This window comes from Gossypium hirsutum, chromosome D02 (genome assembly GCF_007990345.1).
Source record: "Gossypium hirsutum isolate 1008001.06 chromosome D02, Gossypium_hirsutum_v2.1, whole genome shotgun sequence".
Classification (NCBI taxonomy): Eukaryota; Viridiplantae; Streptophyta; class Magnoliopsida; order Malvales; family Malvaceae; genus Gossypium; species Gossypium hirsutum.
Window position 1 is genome coordinate 60,963,685 of NC_053438.1, and position 16,725 is coordinate 60,980,409.

The 16,725-nt window shown below is 34.5% G+C and overlaps 1 protein-coding gene and 1 long non-coding RNA gene across 2 annotated transcripts; one reads left to right on the forward strand and one right to left on the reverse strand.

Moving 5' to 3' along the window:
* The first annotated feature begins 3,392 nt into the window (after positions 1 to 3,392).
* Positions 3,393 to 7,396, forward strand: LOC107909678 (polygalacturonase At1g48100). The gene is made up of 7 exons (XM_016837297.2): positions 3,393 to 3,755; positions 4,359 to 4,490; positions 4,710 to 4,937; positions 5,029 to 5,073; positions 5,161 to 5,368; positions 6,067 to 6,257; positions 6,678 to 7,396. Exons 1-7 carry the CDS (start codon positions 3,393 to 3,395, stop codon positions 7,068 to 7,070), a joined length of 1,560 nt encoding a protein of 519 aa, XP_016692786.1. The 3' UTR covers positions 7,071 to 7,396.
* LOC107909679 (uncharacterized) lies at positions 4,873 to 8,421 on the reverse strand. Its single transcript, XR_001687307.2, has 3 exons — positions 7,813 to 8,421; positions 5,147 to 5,475; positions 4,873 to 5,010 (listed from the first exon to the last, which is right to left on the reverse strand). It is a non-coding gene; the product is annotated as an uncharacterized lncRNA (long non-coding RNA).
* Positions 8,422 to 16,725: the final 8,304 nt, after the last annotated feature.

Consider the following 16,725-nt stretch of genomic DNA (forward strand, 5'->3'; position numbering starts at 1 on the left):
ATCACACTTTAGACTATCATTGAGTGGGAGAAAATGTGGAAGGCCTTTGAGTTACCTTATTGAGGAATGTGTTGGGCTAGAAACGACCTTTGGTTAGCAGAGATCAACTATGGAGTAATACCTTGGATTTTAGCACATGTGATGCGATAAGTAGGCGCAGACTCGGTGTTGAGTTTGATGAAGTCTTTATTAAAGATGAATTACAACTTGGATTGAAATACTCAATGCTCAAGACCATCAATGTAGATGGATGCTTGAGACCTTTGCGAGTACAAGTGCCAAATGCATGATGTGAGTGAGTGTCCTGCCTTGAGTATTGTGATTGGATGCAAATGGCCTAAAGTGGTTGAACCAAGCGGGAAGCCTATGAAATGAGGTGCTAAAAAGGGAATTGAGATAGCCTATGGAAAAATGACATGCGAAAGGGAACTCAGTGGCTTAACAATGGTGCACGTGGACCAAACTACAAATAACTTAAACATAACAATTATGTGCAGCAAAAGAAAAAAAAACACAATAAAAAACAAATTGGAATAAGAGTAAAATCAATTTCTTACCCCTACTCATTTTTCGAAACTTTTATTTAACTTTTAAATTTAATTTAATATTTGATTTAATGCTACATCAATCACCATTAAATCATGTCATTTCATTAAGAGCAAAATTAAGGGATTAAAATGTCACTTAAATAATTTTTTTAATAATAGGAATTAAAATCAATGAGAGACAACTTGTAAACTTTAAACCCTAAAAGTAAAAATAAAGTTTGAAAAAAAGAGGGAAAAAAAGTAAAAAGAGAAAGATTTGTACTATTTTTCCTTCTTTAATTCTCAAGCCGTATGTGTAGAAAAAATATTTGTAAAACTGTTAGAAAAATAATCCTGTCATGTCCCAACATTTTTGAATTATTACGAGTTAAATAATAAAAATGATATAAATTAACTATTATGATATATTTAATTGTAATAGGCATTAGGCCTCATTTATACATAAATTTTGAAACATATGTTTTCCATGTAAATAATTTGAAGGTGTATGTATATATTTTCACGCATTTAAATTATAAATAAATAAATTTAAAAATGAAACCATTATATTAACCTTCATCATCCATTATGTTGGAAGGTTACCATAATTTTAGAAATAACAAAAAGTCCTGGACATTGACGGCTGTATGAGTTATTCACGAGAGGAACAAAGTTCACGAGCAATATCTATTAATGAATTAATTAAGTTAATAGCATGCGTGCACAAAACGACGGCTTGGAAGGCCAAAGGTCTTCTTTCCCTATCGCATTATCTGTTCTTGTCTTGTCTTAACCCAGTTATTATATCAACCCTACATATGCTTTGTTTGTCTATATGTGCCTCAGCTAGCTATTATATTTAATTAGGGTGGAATTAAAAAAGGAATTAATTTTGATTAAGTTGGATTAAAATGAGGAAATATTTTGTATGGTTTTGAAGACGTTGGGCGGAGGGAAGAGGGAAAGTGGCAAAGGGAAACGACAAATTAAAGCCTCAATAGAAAGACAGTTTTGTTATTATTGGTTGATGAAAATGAGGTGTGGTTGGTTCCAAGCAGCCTTACCTAAGCTTATTTTAAAATAGATGTATGTGATTTTGTAAATTAAATGGTAATTAATCTAATTTAATTATGCATAAAAAATAAAATATTACACTCATGAAAAAATTAAACATGTGACATTGCGTCAAGCATTTACTGGATGGTATATGTGTCTTAGGCAAAACTATGGGCGCATGGGGTTTCTTTCAATAATTTCTGCCAAGTACTCTACTTCAACCTTGCCTTGGATTTACAAATAATTTAATTTTAAAACAAAACATGCCAGGTGAGACCATCAGACAGTTGGAATCAGTTGAGGGTAATTTTCTTTTTCATGGTCATATGGTGAGACACCTTTAATAATATTTTTATTTAGACGTGAATTTAATACGAGTGTTTTCTTTTTCTTTGGCTGAAAAAATTCGAGTGTTTTATTCCATTTTATCTATTCAGTTTGCATATATTTAAAAGAAACCAAACATTGCTACTATTCATGTTCATATAAAAAAAATAGTTTTATGAAATTAGAAAGTGTTTAATATTGGTAATTATTGTATTAATATTTTATTACTCCAGCACTATTAAAATTAGGATTTTTTTTTTGGCTTAAAAAGGAAAAAGAAAAGGAATGGGAAAAGTGAAGCCCGTGAACGTTGCATGTGATAATGAGGAGCTGTCATAATCAGTGGCCCTTCAGTCATCAAATGCAAATAAACCTACTCACGTGTCCCCTTTTGGCCTTCTTTTACATTACAATATTGTTTCTTAAGTCCATTATTAAATTATTAAAACGCAGTGAATGAAAATCTGTATAAAATAAAATAATAGCAATGCTGGCAGCCGCTGCAATTGCAATCCGACTTTAATTTTCTTCATTAATAAAAAAAAATAAAATCTCATATTAAGATTTCTGTAAAATGAACATTTATTAAGAGTTATATAAATAATTATAAAAATTTGTATGTAATTTATTAACAGATAAAATATAATATATCCATAATGGAATAATGAAATTTTTAACCATTTTGTAAAAAAATAGCAGAAAGATTGGAACGAAAAAAAGATCCCAGGGAGTAGATTTCTGTTGCTAGTCACATCACATGGTCTTTTTGTAAAATAGTATAAAATTTCTAAATTTAAATTCTTTACATAAATAATGTGCTCGATAATTAATTAAAAACGGATAAAAAGGATTGGAAAGGGTACCCTTCTGTTAATAGTCACGTCTTATAACTTATGTTCCACAAAAAAATAAAAAGAAGAAATCAATTAGGCAAATTATAAAAATATAAATAAATAAATGTAAAACTGTAAAAGCATTCCAGTTATGAAGAAACATGTGAAACCTGTGTTTCGAATTTTGCAAAAAATGGAGGAAACTACATTGCCTTTCATTTCTGGTCTATTTACCTATAATAGCTAGGACGATAGGTGTCGGGTATTGGAATATACAGAATAGATGTTATGCATTGGTCATCAATAAATTGAATGATTCACATGCATGGGACATGTAAATTAGATTATAATAATGTCTTCTAACCTTATTTTAAATATTATATATTTTTATAAAGGATTTGCTACCTTAAAATTTTATATGAAGTATGAATGAAAAGGATTATCAAAGCATTTTCTTTTTAAAATTTTTGCATTATGTCCTAATAGTCCTCATTGCTTCGAAATCTTCCCCCTATATAAACACCATCACATATTATTTTGGCTCTCAAAGCACAAGCTTCACTTCTGTCTTTGTCTCTCTTTATCACTCTCTGTTCTTATCTCTGTTTCTCACCTTGAGAAACTCTAAGAAAGAAGAAGAAGAAAAAAAATGGGTGGAGTTAACTTCAGAAGTCTCACATTTATGATTTTAATTGCATTTTTTGTATGGTGTTCAAGTATTGAAACATGCATTGCTAGAAGAGGCAAGCACTGGAGGCAGAGCAGGTATGCTGCTGCACTATCTAAGAAGAAAGGAGGAAGTCATGGTCATCGCAATTACCACAATGGAGGATCAAAGCCTAAACCTCCTCCTCCCCAGTCCCACAAAGCTACTCCATCTCCTAAACCTAAAGAAGAAGTCCCCCCTTCAACTCCTTCACCCCACGGCGGTTACGGCTATGATCAGCAGTCTACCGTATTCAATGTCCTAGATTTTGGCGCTAAAGGTGATGGGAAATCTGATGATACTAAGGTGAGAATGTCAACTTCTCGTTTATGCTCAATACAATGTTCAATGTGTTGCTTAATACTCATGCACAAAAAAGAGCTACAATACTTGAAACTAATTATTTTCCCCACCAAATCAAACAACAAAATGGACTATGTGGATTAATTCACCGTTGTTACTTGAAGAGGAGGGCATTCGAAGTTCTTAAACTTCCATGCATTTTTTTGGCCATTAAAGTTTGATTAAAGCTACAATAGGCAAGTTGACAGTTTTTTACTTTTTAGAAAAACAACTTTCAGGGGGCCAATGCAGTAGAAATGTTTAAAAAATAGCTAGCAAAGCAGAACTTACTGGTTAAAATATGATCATATGAAATGCGCAGAAAGCCTATATGGAAACAAAGAAAAGCAAGTAAAAAATGTGGTAGAAACAAAAGAGAGCAGAGCACAACTAACCAAAGTTGCGCGGGGCCACTCCAAATTAAAGAATGATTCTCTTTAGGGTAGTTTAGACGTGATTGGTGCAATAATTACTATAGCAAACAGCTAACCACCATTCAACTGTAATTCTATGCCTGTAGTTATTATCACGTTAGCTGCAAACCTGACTTAGTACGATGCAACGCAGGCATTTCAAGACACATGGGCAGCTGCATGTAAAGTGGAGGCATCAACTGTTGTCGTTCCAGCCGAATTTGTGTTTCTTGTAGGACCCATTTCATTTTCTGGTCCATACTGTCAAGCAAACATTGTGTTTCAGGTAAAACCATGTGGGATCTTAATTACTCCTTCTATATTGGCTAATGAGTCAATAACATACAGATAACACTGTCAAATAAAATTGGAAAGATAACTACCAATAATAGCAGGTTGATGTCAAGTGAAATGGAACACCTGATGCACCTTGAGATTGTTATGGTAGTGAAGAATAATTGATGCTTGATCACGGCTGATGTGGCTGAAATTTTTTTTTTCTCAGCTGGATGGCACAATTATTGCTCCGACTGATGCTCGACCCTGGGGAAAAGGTCTTCTACAGTGGCTTGAATTTACAAAGCTGAAAGGTATAGCAATTCAAGGAAAAGGCATCCTTGATGGAAGAGGCTCAGGGTGGTGGCAAGATGCCCCATATGAAGATCCCTATGATGATGAAAGAAAACTCATAATTCCATTAAACAGCACAGTTCAAGAAAGGCCACCAATGCCGGTAATCACCTACTTCAGTTTCAACTTGCCCCTGGAATTTTATGTTCATGGTCTGTAACTTAATCATGTTTCTCCTATAAATTGGACAATAGGTCAGAAATGAACTCAGTGGAAAAATGCCGAGCATCAAACCAACTGTAAGGGGCACTTGAAACTATAAAAAAACCAATCATATTCCATGACCAGGCAGCCATATGACATTTTTCTTACCTTCCGTTGTACAGGCACTTAGGTTTTATGGGAGTTTTAACGTGACAGTCACGGGCATAACAATTCAAAACAGTCCTCAATGCCATCTCAAGTTCGATAATTGCATGGGAGTTGTGGTGCACGATATTACCGTCTCATCTCCTGGGGACAGTCCTAATACAGATGGAATTCACCTACAGAACTCCAATGATGTGCTAATTCATAGCAGTGATCTCGCCTGTGGTAATTATTTAAATTATCTTGCTTGTAAATAAGTATTGTTGCCATACCGCATTCAGTTAAACAATGGTCAGCCATACGCTGAGCTCCAGCAATGAATGGAGTAAGACCTGCAGGTCAACATTTAAGGATAAAGGGTTAAGATAAGACCTTGTGAACATCTGACAGTATCATAGAAAAGGTGCTGAATGAGGTAGTTCTGATAGGATACTGAAAGACACGTTTCACAATCTTATCCTGCTAATGCTTTCATTCCACACATTCTCCATCACCCATAATATTTTGACAAGTAGATGCCAGCAATATCCAAACTTCAAGAGTGACAGTCACTGGTCACTTGACATGTGTCATATTCAGAAGAATGGTGTGGCATCAACCACCCAAAATAGGATTAGAGTTGAACAACACAGAGCAAAGCATACAATTTTTGTTTTATTCACTCAAGTTTTGATTTGCCTGTCTCCACTTACAGCTCGAACTTTTTGTTTTAATCCCCTAGCCTCTTGTCCACTTTTTCTTAAAAACAGGCTCATGTTCTAATTAATTAATAAGATAATAATAGGCCCTCAGGAATCTAATGCTTCCGAAAAATGCTTAAATTGAATCAGCTCTAAGCACAGGGATAATTGACTAGTACATAAAGACATCTATTTTTGTGTTTATACTAACCTGAGCTCTTAAAAATCTATGAATTGGTGCAGGAGATGACTGTGTTTCCATACAAACAGGATGCTCAAATGTATACATACACAATGTGAACTGTGGACCAGGGCATGGAATAAGCATTGGAAGCTTAGGAAGGGATAATACTAAAGCCTGTGTCTCAAACATCACTGTCAGGGATATCGTTATGCATAACACAATGAATGGTGTCAGAATTAAGACATGGCAGGTAACTATACAAACATTGTCACTCCCCCCCCCCCCCAAATGATTAAAAACTCATCAAGTTTAAAACATAGCAATTAGCTAAACTGGCTTTTAATTAAATACAAAATGCATCTAAAACTTCGTAGTTCAACCGTAATTTATAACAAGACTAACTTCAGGGAATATATTTCAAGTTGTTTGCATACTCAAGTTCATGTGTGGTGAAAAACTATACATATATGAAAAACTTGTGTTCTTTTTGAAATATTACCTACACCTTTATATCTTATTTCTTTTCTTTAATAGGTCCAAAAATCTTATCTATTACCACTTACTAGTGATAAAAAAAAAAGTTAGTGCAAGTTCCTATCATTCTAAGTTCTTTTACAACTCTAGGTTGCTAGTCAGTTTTCTTACATATAATCTCAAATCACTTCTACAGGGTGGATCGGGATCTGTTCAGGGGGTTCTGTTCTCAAACATTCAAGTTTCCGAGGTCCAACTTCCAATTGTGATCGATCAGTTCTACTGCGACAAAAGGAAATGTTCGAACGAAACAGCTGCAGTCGCTCTATCAGGAATCACCTATGAAAAAATAAGAGGAACATACACAGTAAAACCTGTCCACTTCGCCTGCAGCGATAGCCTTCCATGTATAGGTGTAACCTTATCTGCCATTGAACTAAAACCAGTCCAGGAACGTTACCACCTCTACGATCCATTCTGTTGGCAAACTTTCGGAGAGTTGACCACCCCTACTGTTCCCCCAATCAGTTGTTTACAGATTGGGAAGCCAACAAATAACAGAGTCCAATCTGATCATGATGTGTGCTGAGCATTAGTGTAGGTAATTCATGTGGTGCATTCGCTTCTGTGGTCGGCAGTGATCTCCTGACCCCTCACACCATTCGTTTGTTAAGTGTAGAGTGTATATTTATTTAGGCCTCATCCTAGCTTATAGGCATTCTTCTTTGAATGGGATCACACCGGTTCCTAGTTTCCACTATGAGAGATTATACAAGCATGTTATCAGGTAGAGTCCAATACTGGAGTACAAGACTGTCTTGTTCATTAAGGCAGATTATTTGATTGTGAGATATTTATACAAATGCATTATCCACCAGATGTTCATCAATATATATAGACGTATTGTTCCTTGAATTTAACCCACTTGAAAGACTGTATTTCACAAGCATAAGGTTAAACGAAATTGAGCATGCACAAACTGTCCATGTCTATCTAAGAAAGCAAACAAGTAAGATCAGACATTGACAAAGAACCACACAAGAAGCAGGTATTAAGCTCAAATGACAATATTATGTTCTAAGAAACAGATTATATATCAGAAGGAACAAGCTAAGACAAAGAATAAATATCAATATAAACCGAAGATAACCATGAACTGCAATCGTAGATGACATGGTTTGTTTTCTGAATCTAATAACTCATGAATTATATTCACATTTAAACAAACAATTCAACTATAATTCAAGCCGTTAACCTAAAAAAATCAAACAAGTAGAGTAAGTAGGGTGCCAACAGATTGATCGATAAGAAGATCGGGTGTCGTCTCCCACCTTATATCTCTCTGGATTTTCCTTCGAATCCATAGATTCTTCTCCCCGATTCTGCAAATAAAAGCATTAGCAGAGATCTAACTGAAAATCACTGTCGTTCTTACATCAGACCGGTTCAGTAAAAAGTAAACAATTGCAAGCTTATCGAAAACTCGATAACAAAATAATTAAGTCGATCATTCGATTTTATTAAAATTATTTGGGTTTTATTAAACTCTATTTTTTTTGGTTAATTTGATTATTGTTATTAATTAAATTAATCAAATTAATTGGTCCACCGTTAAATTTATTTATTTTTTATTCTTTCTGTTTCCTTGTTCTTTCTTTCTTTTTCATTCTTCAAATGTTTTCTCCATTCTCTCTCCTTTCAATTTTTTTCATCTTCCTTAAACCCATCTCTTCCACCATATGACACCAAAAGCAATGGTAATTATTGCAAATAGAAATCCAAAACGTCAGATAGAACGGGCAACCGTTAACGTCTAAAGTAGCGGTGGAAGCAATGCCGATAATGGAAATAAGCGAACCCCATATCAACAACAAATTGTGCAACGCGGTCTGCAAGGAGCAGATCGAGTTGAGGGCCAAAGTTCATTGCCACTAGATTAATTACTCGTGGTTTTTATGGTTATGACGGTGTTGTAGCATGCTATTGTTTTTGGAGGGTTATATAAGAGTTCTGAAAATAGTTATCTAACATTTATTAAATTTAGTAGAAAATTTAATTAATAAATGTTAAAGGTTTTAAACTTTATATTTATAGCGGAGAAGTGATTTGTTTAATTTTAATAAAAATCGAGATTTATGCATATTAATTAAAAAGTAAACATAATATAATATCCTAATAATTTAAATTAAATTTCAAGTAAATCAAACCCAAATTTTAAGTCCCATGACATGATTCGAAATAAAATAATATTGTCTTTGAAAAAAATAGTAATCTTATAATACGTTAAAAAGAAATAAATTTTTTTGAGCCGAGACCCTCCAAATGTCACGTCTATGTCTTAACTTGGTGGGTTATTTGTAAGAATAAAAATTTAAGGGGGAGTGAGCTATAACACTCGGTATGAGTCTATTCAAAAGAAAATTTATGCAAACAGTTGGTAAGACACATTAAATAATACTGCATAATATGATCATAATTAGACAATTAGTTCAGACTATCGATTTTTTTTTCAATGCAACCATCATTAACATATATCGAAACTCACAATAGCAGATATCAAAATAAACAAATTTCAGATTTTTCCTTCAATATACACATTTCCATGCATATTTATATCATAAAAGAATTTCCAAATTTATGTGCGCATGATTTTAAAGATGACATATAGTTTGATTTTTAACAGAATAGATCATACCCCACCCTTACACACTACAATGGGAGTTCCCCAGAACTCTCTTATCCAACACATTGGGTTGTGGATAAATCACTACTGGTTCGCAGATAATAACTATCATTTGGCTGTAGACATACAGCAAGTTCCTGCAGTTTGAATCCTCATTTGGCTGTGGATTCACAGCAAAAAGTTCTACAGATGAAACTTGTTTTTTGGCTGTAGATTGTACAACAACATTTGCAGTTGGAATTTGCCTTTGGTTGTGGATACACAGTAGTACCCGCAGATGGAATCTGCCTTTGGATGTGGATGCACAACAAAACAAATTAACAATATCATGGGGCATGTCGTTCATTCTATCGCAAGTATAGAAACAATGGCAACATATACAATTTATAATTCATGCAGATATATATATATAAACACAAATAAGTATTGCATTAACTCAATCACTTATGGATTCTAACATATTTCTTATCATCGGGGACCTAATTGCATAACTTAATTCAGTAAAAATAGTTTGGAACTTATTCAATGACTAATCTGATTAAAACATAAAATTTTGGGTCAAACTATAAAATCTAAGTTACATGGGGCACACGGTTGTGTGACCGAACCATATGGGAAGCCCTAAACTGGGTGGATAGGGTACATGGTCGTGTGATAGACTATGGTCGTGTTGGAGGTTCTAGGCCGTCTAACAATTGAACATATTAAGGTTTCAAAAGTGGCATTGTCGTGTATAGGGGTCATGTAGTCCACAATGGTGGGCCACATGCTCGTGTGGCCCTATCTTAGGATCTGTTTTGCCCTGATTCACTCATAAAAGAACACACACCTATCTCTAAGGTCTTAGATGATGATCCTCACGTCCAAATATGATTTGGGATACCTATAACGAGTCTTTCAATTGAAAAATACACAGAATTAATAACGGTTCTCAAGAGAAGTTGAGATTTTGGGAAAAATTAGCAAGATTTGTGAAAGATCACATTAGTTTGGATGAACAATTAATATCAGATGTCAAAACTATAAGGATTTGGTATTATTTATCAGGTTTGAATTGAACTTACCATTTCTTGGCGAAATTAAGGATGAAATTGACAGCGATTCGATTCTGGAAAGAAAATGGTTTAATATCGAGATTGAACTTTGATTCGGGTTGTAAAAAGAAAGATAATTTTAGTAATGGAAGAAAAATATTTGCAAATATGATAATTGAAAAGAAAAATAGGGAAAGAAAGAAGGAAAAAATTCAGTTTTATTAGGAAGAGAAACTATAATTGAATTATGTTTACGAAAATAGATTAAATAGTTAGGGTTTTTTATACAGAATGATGTGGATGAATACAAAAGCGGATTGTAAAGTTTGCTCAAGTTGCGGATTTGACTTAAGGCTCTAGATGTTAAGAAAGAAACTTAGATTTTGACACAACTTGAAACACAATAAAATCCAAGTTAGGTAAAAAAATTAATATAAATAACTAAGATAATTAAAATAGAATAATAAATCTACGACTAGAACAATAAGGAAGAAAGAAGGTAGATGGAAAGATAGAACGTGGTATGTAGAAGTTCTAAGAAGTCTTGGAAACATAAAGAATCCACAACCCCCTTCAAGCGGCTCTAATTTCCCCTCCATGAAAGAAAACTTGGCAAGAAAAAGTTTGAAGATGATCCCTATAATCTGAAAAGATTGTTAAAACTCTTCTAAAAGAAACTCAAGAACAATTCTTGAAAAGAAAAAAACTTAAAGAGAATTTCAATAATAATCAATTGAATGAATTGTGTACAATGCAAATGCCTATAATAGGCTAGCTAAATAAATCTAAATAAAACTCTTAAGTATACTAGAATTCTAATTAATCTAAATAAAAAGTAGTTTTAAACTAAACTTTCTTGTTGACAAAACTCCTAAATAACTTAAACTACTTAATAATTATTAAAAATTCGGAATAATAAAATAATAAAATAATTAGAACTGATAAATACAATATTGGGCTCATATATAATAAAATTTAAGCCTAAAACCCAAACCCAATATGATTTAAACTCAAATTAAAAGTTTGAAACTCATAATTTCTGTCATAATCCCGTCCAGAAATTTTACTCGAGTAGTCTTCACTAAAATAGTCATAACTTGAGCTCATGAACTGAAAATTAAGTGATTCAAAGTGAATTTCAAAGCTAAGAGATAGGTCTTTGAACGCCATGTGTACATCTTAACCTAGAAATGTCTGGATCTCATCCAAAAAGATGCTGCAATTCTACTGATTTCCTAAATTTAAAAATTGATAGTTTTGATGAATGGAATTTAATAAATTTCACCACATCCGTGCATGTATCATTTTTCAAATTTTAAAGGGCTGATTGGGTAAATATTCCTTTTTCCAAAAAAAAAAAGAAATGGGGAGAAAAAGAGTGGTATGACTTGAACTTAGGATGTAAGGAAAGAGAAGAGAATGCTTAGCCATTAGGCTATTGCCCACATTTAGTCTTTTTCCACTCCATTTAATATTTATTAAAGGGTGACTCTTAGTCTAGTTTGCTAAAAAATTAAAACAAGTAAATGGAAATAGATTGAACTTAAGACCTCTAGGGAGTGTGTTAACTACTTAACCACTAGACCAATGTCATTTCTTAATTAATTATTACTTCTAACCTATATATTTCGGGGTGTTACAATTCTCCTCTTCTTAAAGAAATTTTATCCTCGAAATTTACTTGGTTCAAAAAGATGGGGATATTTCTAATGGAACATATCTTCTGTTTTCTATGTGGCCTCCTCAATTCTATAGTTCCACCATAGAACCTTAACAAGAGGGATTCATTTCCTTCTCAGAACCTTTACATGACAGTATAGAAGTTGCACAGGTTCTTCCTCAAAGGACAAATTTGGTCATACCTCAATCTCTTCGATTGAAACAATGTGACAAGGGTCGGAGCAATAACATGGAAACATGGAAACATGGAAAACGTCGTGGATTCGATCCAATTCGGGTGGTAAATCAAGTTGGTATGCAACTAGACTAATTCTTCTAAGGATTTGGTAGGGTCCTATGAATCGCAGACTTAACTTACCCTTTCAACCAACACTGTATTCAATGTCTTTTATTTTTAGATTAGTATACGACTTTTTTCTGTCGAAAGTTGCTTTTAATCTATCTTGTATTAGCCTTATTTTCCCATTAGATTCTTGTACTAATTCAAGAACCAACACTTTTCTTTCACCTAATTCAAGAACCCAATCAGATTGCCTATTAAACTGCGGATGGAAAGTTATGCTAAAATCCAAGTGGGTTCCAAATGACTCTTGCAACTTCTTCCAAAATCGAGATGTAAACCAAGGATTTTGATCTGAAATAATTGATATGGGCACCCCATATAACCTCACTATCTCCGAAATATATAACTTAGCTAGCTTTTGTAATGAATAATCCTTGTGGATTGGTAAGAAGTATGCTAACTTCGTTAATCGATATACTGTCACCCAAATTGAATCTTTCTTAATGGATGTTAAGGGTAACCCACTAACAAAGTCCACCGTTATTCACTCCCACTTCCATTGCGGTATTTTGATGGGTTGTAGCAATCCGGAGGGGAACTAATGTTCAACTTTCACTTGCTGACAAGTTAGACACTTAGCCACAAATTTTGTTACATCTCGTTTCAATCCGACCCACCAGTACAATTTCTTTACATCTCAATACATCTTGTTTCCTCTGAGATGCATGGGATAAGTGCTAGCATGTGTTTCTCGAATTATGGTTTGTTTTAACTCCTTGTCATTCAGCACACAAAAACTCCCTCGAAAGCATAAGATGCCATAATCACTAAACCCAAAATCTTTAATTTTTTCCTCCTCCAAATGTTTAATTCAAGGTAACAAGGATACATCTAAAGGTTGTTTATCTTTGATTTCATTGGCTAAGGTGGGTTTTACTTGTAATTCAGCTAGTAAGCCTATTTCATCCACTAAACTTAACCTAGCAAACATCACCTCTAAATCGGTTATCTGTTTTCTGCTTAGGGCATCTATTACAACATTGGCTTTCTTGGGGTGATATTCAATTACACAATCATAATATTTTAAAAACTCTAACCACCTCTATTACCTAAGGTTCAATTGTTTTTGGGTGAGAAGGTATTTAAGGCTATTATGATCAGTATAGATGTAACAATTCTCCCCATACAAGTAGTGTCTCCATATCTTTAGTGCAAAAACTACTGTAGTTAACTCTAAGTCATGAGTCGGGTAGTTGTACTCATGCTACTTCAATTACCTTGACACATAAGCCACTACTTTACCACCTTACATTAACACACAATCAAGGCCGGTATATGATGCATCACTGTACACCACATATTCTTTTCCTAATTGGGGCTGAATTAAAATAGGAGCTTGGATTAACACTGCCTTAAGCTTTTCGAAGCTGGATTGTTGCTCCTTCACCCACTTAAATGGAACATCCTTTCATAGTAACTTTATTAGGGGTGTGGTTATTAAGGAAAAACCTTTTACAAGTCTACAATAATACCCAGCGAAACCTAGAAAGCCACGAATTTTGGAAAAAATTTTGGCTTGTTTCCATTTAAAGATTGCTTAAATCATCTTTAGACCTACTCTTTGTGGGTACCACATGCCCTAGGAACATTACCTCCTTAAACAAGAATTCACATTGAATCAGTTTAGCGTACAACTTTTTCAATCGAAGGATTTGTAAGACATTCCTAAAGTGTTCATCTTATTCGTGTTTGGTTTTGGAGTAATTCGGGATATCATCTATAAATAGTCAAGGAAGGGTTGTAACACTCAGTTCATTTGATCCATGAAGCGCTAGGAGCATTGTTTAAACCGAATGGCATTGCAAGAAACTCATAGTGGCCTTAACGGGTTCTAAAAGCAGTTTTGGGTACACCCGCCTCCTTCACCTTAAGTTGTTAATATCCTGACCTTAAATCTATTTTGGAGAACACAGTGGCGCCTCTAAATTGGTCAAACAAATAATTGATCCTAGGCAAATGATATTTATTTTTGATAGTCAACTTGTTCAATTGTCGATAATCTATAAAAAGCCTTAGGGAACTATCTTTATTTTTCACAAATAAAATCGAAGCTCCCTATGAAGAAACGCTAGGACTAATAAAATCTAGATCGAAAAGCTCCAACAGTTAGATTTTCAGTTGCATTTATTTTGGTTCCATGCGGTAGGGAAGAATGGACATTAGAGCAGTTCTTGACAATAATTCAATCCTGAATTCTACCTCGCGGTCTAGAGGTAATCCTGGCAATTCCTCGGGAAACACATCTAGAAATTCCTAACAGTTCGGATGCTGCCTAAAGCATAACTATTTGCATTCCCATCTAACACATAAGCTAAGTAAGCCTCACACCCTTTACAAACTAGTTTTCCGGCGACCATGGCAGAAATCACATTATACAGATAATCTCGATGTTCTTCAACCATAACAATTTCACTACCCTCTGTTGTTTTCAAAGTTTCCCTTTTAGAAACACAATCTAGGCTAACTTGATGTTCCTCTAACCAATCCATACACAAAATTAAATCAAACTCCCCAAATGGTAACTCCATAATATTTACAGGAAACACCACCCATTGAACCTCCAACAAACATCTCCTGTAGATTTTTTTACAACAACATATTATCCTAAGGGGATTACTATAATTTCATAAGTAGTGGTGTCCTCTACCCCTACACCCAATTTTTCAAACATTTCACAAAATATATAAAATGGGTGGATCCTATATCAATTAAGGCAAAGTATAAGACAAAATTAATGGTAAAGGTACCTACTATGACATTTGACGCATCCCTTTCTTCACGATCCCTAACAACATAAACAAGGCAAGTTGCTTAGCCTCAGTTCGAATTTCATCAGTAGCTACAACATTCATGGCCCGGTTTTGCCCACGACCCCTCAGAGGCAATTGGTCCACTCTCTAATTTTGGGTTAAAGCTTGTGTCTGCTTAGTTCGTCGAGGGCATTCCATTGCCATATGCTCCACTGACCCATATTTGAATCAAGCACCAAATTTCTTCCAACATTCACTCGGGTGTCGCTTCCTATAATACTTACAATAGTTGGGCTCATCCTTAGTGTTATTCATCGTGGCCCTTTGTTGTGGTCTACTCTCTGGTTCGTTTTGTAGGGCAAGAGTTCGAACCAATAGAATCAAAATCTCTCTTAGATGGGACCCTAGTTTTCTCCTATTGCTTACGATTTACATGCTTGATATCTTTTATAATTTTAGCTTCCTCCACTAGATTTTCAACCACCTGTTCCTGATGTGGAGCAACCTATATCTTAAGGTCAAATCGTTGCCCGTTTTTTTATTTGAAGCACTTGTCTTATTTTGTGGCAACCATACCCCGGTCATATTGGTTGAGCCTTAGAAATTTAGTCTCATATTCTGCCACGAATTTATCTTATTGTTTCAGCTCGATGAACTTGAGCTTACTAGCTTCCATATACCTCATGCCCACATACTTCTTTTGGAAGGCCTTTCGAAAATACTCCCAGGTGATTCGTTCAACTTGTGTACCCCTTACCACATACTACCACCAATGGTAGGCCTCCTCCCAAAGCAAGGACATAGTGCCCTTCAGATTTTGCTCCAGAATACAGCCTAAGTCATGTAAAGTAAATCAAACCCAAATCCTAAGTCCCATGCCATGGTTAAAAATAAGATAATACAGTCTTTGAAAAAAATTATAATACTTTAAAAAAATCATTTCGCCCAAGTCGAGGCCCTCTGGATGCCATGTCCGCGTCTTAACCTAATGGGTTATCTATAAGGATGGAAATTTAAGGGGGAGTGTAACACCCAGTTTTGACAGGTCTCGAGTTGGCGAGTAAATGAGAATAATCTGTGTGGGGGATACTATTCGCCCAATCGATACTTTTGGTGGATAGCTCGAGCTCATAGTTAATGATAGATTATAAGGTAAGGATTGTTCTTAGAATCTGTGGATATGTATAGAAGAAGGGATTGGTAACTGTATCAAGGATTCTTGGGTAATGATGGTATTACAAAAGGTAAGGTACGCCAAGTTGGTGTAGTTACTATGCAAGTTACGTTCTAACGAAATGGTTAGGATTTAATGAAGGGATAACTTAAGGATACGTAAAGATTTTAGATCCTTGTATACATTTCTCTACAACTGTAAGCCACTAATAGGCTATTTTTGAAAGTTGGTTACACATGTTAAGTTCTACTATGAGAATATGGGTTTTATGTTTATTGATGTAAGCTTTATAAGAAAAAAGGGGAGTTATCTTCTTCTTTTTATTTGAAATACCATTGCTAACTTGCTTTGAAGCTGATCGAGGATCTTTTTTTGATAAGCTAAAACTAAGGATCGGAGTTCATGCGGAAGGTTGTTCCATATTATAGGTAAGTATTATGGACTTACATGTTGACTTTTGAAAGAGTAAGTCTATTATATGTGTGTAAGTAGTAATATGAGGGAATAAGTTGTTATGTAGAGGTTATCTGGGTTTCAGATGATGATAAAAGCTATATGAATGAGTTTTAATTGTATCCCT

Excerpts from the sequence above, each read along its gene's own strand:
- LOC107909678 (XM_016837297.2), top strand. The coding sequence starts at position 3,393 with ATGGGTGGAGTTAACTTCAGAAGTCTCACATTTATGATTTTAATTGCA. Across the intron at positions 4,491-4,709 it reads AAGCAAACATTGTGTTTCAG|CTGGATGGCACAATTATTGC; the intron begins GTAAAACCATGT and ends TTTTTTTCTCAG. Across the intron at positions 5,074-5,160 it reads TGCCGAGCATCAAACCAACT|GCACTTAGGTTTTATGGGAG; the intron begins GTAAGGGGCACT and ends TCCGTTGTACAG.